The sequence below is a fragment of the Dipteris shenzhenensis genome, chromosome 23 (genome assembly GCF_047967505.1).
Source record: "Dipteris shenzhenensis isolate YYH24624 ecotype China chromosome 23, Dip_SZ_1.0, whole genome shotgun sequence".
Lineage (NCBI taxonomy): Eukaryota > Viridiplantae > Streptophyta > Polypodiopsida > Gleicheniales > Dipteridaceae > Dipteris > Dipteris shenzhenensis.
In genome coordinates, this window is record NC_141618.1 from 42556561 (window position 1) to 42561226 (window position 4666).

Genomic DNA, 4666 nt, shown 5'->3' on the forward strand with positions numbered 1-4666 from the left:
GACATCCAAATCAGACATTCAAAAGAAATCTGCATCCAAGGCTGTGGTGCCTCCTCACGGAAATGGAAATGCCCACAGCCGAACAAGTAACCATTATCAACATCTACAAACCACTAAAGGTAAAAACAAGCACCCTCATTCACATCTTGCAAAAACTACAAAGTGACATTCATCTAACCAAAACAATGTTCATTGTGGGAGACTTCAACATCGACTACACGATAAACAGTGCAAACAAGCACAGTCTTCTGCAGTTCATGGGAGCCATGAACATGGAACAACTCATTACAGTGCCCACAACAATGTATAAAAGCATTATTGACCACATTTGGGAAAACTCACATACACCAAACACACCGCACGGAACATATTTCGTATATTGGTCTAACCACTCCCTCGTCTACTCGTCCCTGTCCTATGCATGACAACATAACCAAGGCAATCTCCTGCCATTGATTGAATCTAGCATAAAAACTCCAAAAAACAAGGCAGGCCATTTGAACTATGTTCATCTTGTTTGAATTTGTATTTTTTGATTGGTCAATCTAAAGAGATACTAAATTTAGTCTTGTCACGAGTTTGTGGTATTGTGCATGAGGTGGTGAGCGCGTGCCACCGATAAATGACACGTGTCCTTATTTCATTGGAAGTCCTTCAATTGTTCACGAGTTTGTCACCTCGTGTGGCTGCTTTGTGACGTGTGTCCTCTTGGCTATGGCTTTATACATCGAACCTTCATAGCATGGGCCCTGTATCAATCATTCATAGCATGGGTCACAAACCGGTGGTACCTCGCACCCCTGAATCTGCTGGTGTTCGGCCTTGTATCGAACATTTGTAGCATGGGTCATAAACCAGTGTTACCTCGCACCCCTGAATCCGCTGGCGTGAGACGTATGCGTATCATTCAGGGAAGAAATTGGAAAGGCATGGCTCTATTAGACGGCTTGCACTCCTCAATCCTCTGGTGACCTCCAACATGCACCTTTGTTCGACCCCTTGCAGTCCTGAGATGCCTGCGTGTCATTCGAAGAAGAAAGCGCAAAGGCCTGGCTCTGTTAGAGGGCTCGAACTCCTGAACTCGCTGGTGATCTCCGACATGCGCCTCACGGTGCTGGCAAATGTGATACGTATAATAGCGCTGGATCTGTCTTCCAACTTGGAGACGAACGTTACCAAAAAAATCGACGATGCATGGGACCTCCCCACGTGTCATCAAACATTTGAGGCATCCCCCAACGATATTTGTTGGTGGTTGCTTGGACCAATGGAAAGGTGCCCAATGGCAAGCCTAAGAAGGTATATGGAAGCATGGTGCGTGGCAGCAGCAACGTGGTTCAAGTATTTTCCAGGGCTGGAAAAAATACGAGAAAAATTAATTTTATCTTCCCTAGCATGAATGCGACTAAGTCCTCACCTACGGCAGGCCAAAAAAAGAAAAATACGATTTTTCCCTTCTGAATATGAGAACACCTTCACTTAAGCCGCCTTTTGCCACATGGATTCTTTCTATTTTTATTGCGCGCTCTCTCTCTCTCTCTCTCTCTCCCCCCTTCCGCTCTCTCTCTCTCGGCGTCCCCCTCCCGTGAAGAGTACTTGTACTCGCTTGTTTTATTGGGCAAAAAAAAAATCTAGAAAATTTTTTTTCCCAACAAATTCGTGAGCAAAGACTGGTCCACACTTGGGAAAGCCAATTTCAGGACACGTGGCGACCGGCGAGTGGTCAGAAGAGGTGACGTCACTCGATGCGTGTTAGAGGGCACACACTCTCTCTCTAGATTCTCTCTCTTTCTGGTAGGCTGAAAGTCCAGTGCACCCACGCTTTTTTACTTCTTCTCTCTTTCTCTTCCAATTGCCCTCCTCTGCCCTCCTCCTCCTTGTCTTCCGATCTGCACGCTCGCGCTCATCCTTTCCCCGTTCATCTCATACTATCAGTACCGCAAGCTCTCCGCGATCGAACTTTTCGTCTTCTCTTGCCACCTCTGCCTTTTGAGCTCTCGTATTGAGGTACCTTTTCTTCTGGAACTCAGTGCTGAGCAGGCCCAGTAAGAGAGCGAGAGTGAGAGAGTGATTTGGGTGTGTTTCTGAGAGAGAGAGAGAGAGAAAGAGAGAGGGTGTTGGTGTGTGTGAGTGAGTGAGAGAGATAGAGAGAGAGAAGGGGGTCAAGGAGGGGCGGAGGGCGGGGGCGTTGGGCGATCGATCGATCGAGCGAGCGAGAGACAGAGAGAGAATCGAGCATTCAGCAAAGATTTCGGTTGTCTGATCTTCAACCACTCTAACTCGTCTTGTTTGATCCGACTTCTCCTCTTGGCATACCGTTTTCCCTCAGCCATGGCGGCCGATTCGCTTTCCAGAATTGGGCTCGTTGGTCTTGCTGTCATGGGCCAGAACCTTGCTCTCAACATTGCTGAAAAGGGCTTCCCCATCTCCGTTTACAATCGCTCAAGCAACAAAGTGGACGAGACCGTCGAACGAGCTAAAGAGGAGGGTAATTTGCCAGTGAAGGGATTCTATGATCCAAAAGAATTCGTTCTGTCAATCAAGAAACCGCGAGCTGTCATTATCCTTGTAAAGGCTGGATCTCCTGTTGACCAGACTATCGACACTCTTACAAAGTTCTTGGAGCCCGGCGATTGCATCATTGATGGTGGAAACGAATGGTACGAGAATACGGAAAGGAGGGCAGCAGCAGTGAAAGAAAAGGGACTTCTTTACCTCGGCATGGGGGTCTCAGGGGGGGAAGATGGTGCCCGCTACGGCCCGGCTCTCATGCCCGGAGGCACTCCAGAAGCTTACAAGTACATCAAAGACATCGTCGTCAAGGTGGCTGCGCAAGTCAACGATGGCCCTTGCGTGACTTATATCGGAGAGGGAGGTGCTGGTAATTTTGTGAAAATGGTGCACAATGGTATAGAGTATGGAGATATGCAGCTGATCGCTGAAGCTTATGATGTGCTGAAATCCGTGGGGGGCTTGACGAATCAAGAGCTAGCTGCTACCTTTACAGAGTGGAACAAAGGGGAGCTGGAAAGTTTTCTGATCGAGATAACGGCAGACATCTTCGGAGTAAAGGATGACAAGGGCGACGGTGAGATGGTGGATAAAATCCTTGATAAGACGGGGATGAAAGGCACCGGCAAATGGACTGTACAACAAGCAGCTGAGCTTTCCGTTGCTGCCCCCACGATAGCTTCCTCTCTTGATTCCCGTTTTTTGAGTGGTTTGAAAGAGGAAAGAGAGGCTGCAGCCGAGGTGTTTAGAGGAGCTGGTGTTGGGGACATCCTGACGACCAAGAATGTTGACAAAACGCAGCTGGTTGATGATGTGAGGAAAGCGCTTTATGCATCTAAGATCTGCAGCTATGCCCAAGGGATGAATATCTTAAGGGCAAAGAGCATAGAGAAGAACTGGAATTTGAATCTGGGGGAGCTAGCTCGTATATGGAAGGGGGGCTGCATCATCAGAGCCGTGTTTCTAGACAGAATCAAGAAGGCTTATGACAGGAATCCCAAGCTGGCCAGTCTGTTGGTGGATCCAGAATTTGCTAAGGAAATGGTGGAGCGGCAGGAAGCGTGGAGGCGAGTAGTTTCTCTTGCCATCAGCGTGGGAGTAAGCACTCCTGGTATGAGTACTAGTTTGGCCTATTTTGATACCTACAGGCGAGCTAGGCTGCCTGCAAACCTTTTACAGGCTCAACGGGACTATTTTGGTGCACACACTTATGAGAGAGTCGACCAGCCTGGTGCTTTCCACACAGAGTGGTCTAAGATCGCCAAAAAGTCCAAGATGTGACAACTTCCAGCTCTCTACAATACAATGCAGGGGCACTTCTTTTGCTTTTTAGACTAGATAGTATATGTTTGGCACTCTGATTATGAGGCCATAATGAGAACCTGACTGGCAGCTGCGACTCTGTTTTCTAAGTCTAGACCGAGCGGATCTGACTGTGATCTACGCTTGTAATAATCGGCTGTATTTGAGAACCCCTGGTTACCTCTGATTCGGTCTAATAAAGATGTTTATAATTATTTTCTTTCAAGTTACTTGATGTGAGCTCTGCGGCGAGTGTGAAGAGCGTCTTTGCATAGCTTTAACAAAATGTAACATTGATTTAGAGAATGAGCCCAGCTGGGCTTTGCAAAATATAGTTCACTGAAGAACTTAAACCTTTGTAGTTGTGTTGTCATCTGGCTATTCTTACACTTGCCAGGTGAAACCGCTTACTTAAAAATGCAAAAATGATTTCTTAGTCTTGAAAATGTGTGGTCAAATGGGTCTTTCCTGATGTAAAGAGTTCAGAAGATGGGAACAGAGAGTATCCAAACGATAGAAGAAAAACATGGAGAATATAAACTTCTTCCAGTGATACAGCTTTGTTTCTCGCATTGTTTGCATTGATGGGAAATGCAGTCATTGGATGGGTACTGTGGAAGTTCAAACGTAGAGTTTGGGTCTTAGGACTAAAGATCATAAGCAGGAATGGAAGGAAAACAAATGAAATGTTATCACGGGCTTTGGAAAAGCTTTTTCTTCCAAGGAATTGAAGAATTCAAAATGTTTAGGTGCATTTAGGAAGGGATATCTACCATCAGGTGAGAACGTAACACATAAAGTCTTGACGCTTGGCACTGGTCAGGCAGCAGGCTATGATCTGGTAATGTGGTTG

General features: G+C 46.6%; 1 protein-coding gene across 1 annotated transcript; it reads left to right on the plus strand.

Moving 5' to 3' along the window:
- The first annotated feature begins 1847 nt into the window (after positions 1-1847).
- On the plus strand, positions 1848-4043 carry LOC147887408 (6-phosphogluconate dehydrogenase, decarboxylating 2-like). The gene is made up of 2 exons (XM_087394187.1): positions 1848-2007; positions 2330-4043. The coding sequence occupies exon 2, from the start codon at positions 2332-2334 to the stop codon at positions 3790-3792; it is 1461 nt and encodes a 486-aa protein (XP_087250313.1). The 5' UTR covers positions 1848-2007; positions 2330-2331; the 3' UTR covers positions 3793-4043.
- Positions 4044-4666: the final 623 nt, after the last annotated feature.

Coding starts and splice junctions, on each gene's coding strand:
- LOC147887408 (XM_087394187.1), top strand. CDS start 2,332: ATGGCGGCCGATTCGCTTTCCAGAATTGGGCTCGTTGGTCTTGCTGTC.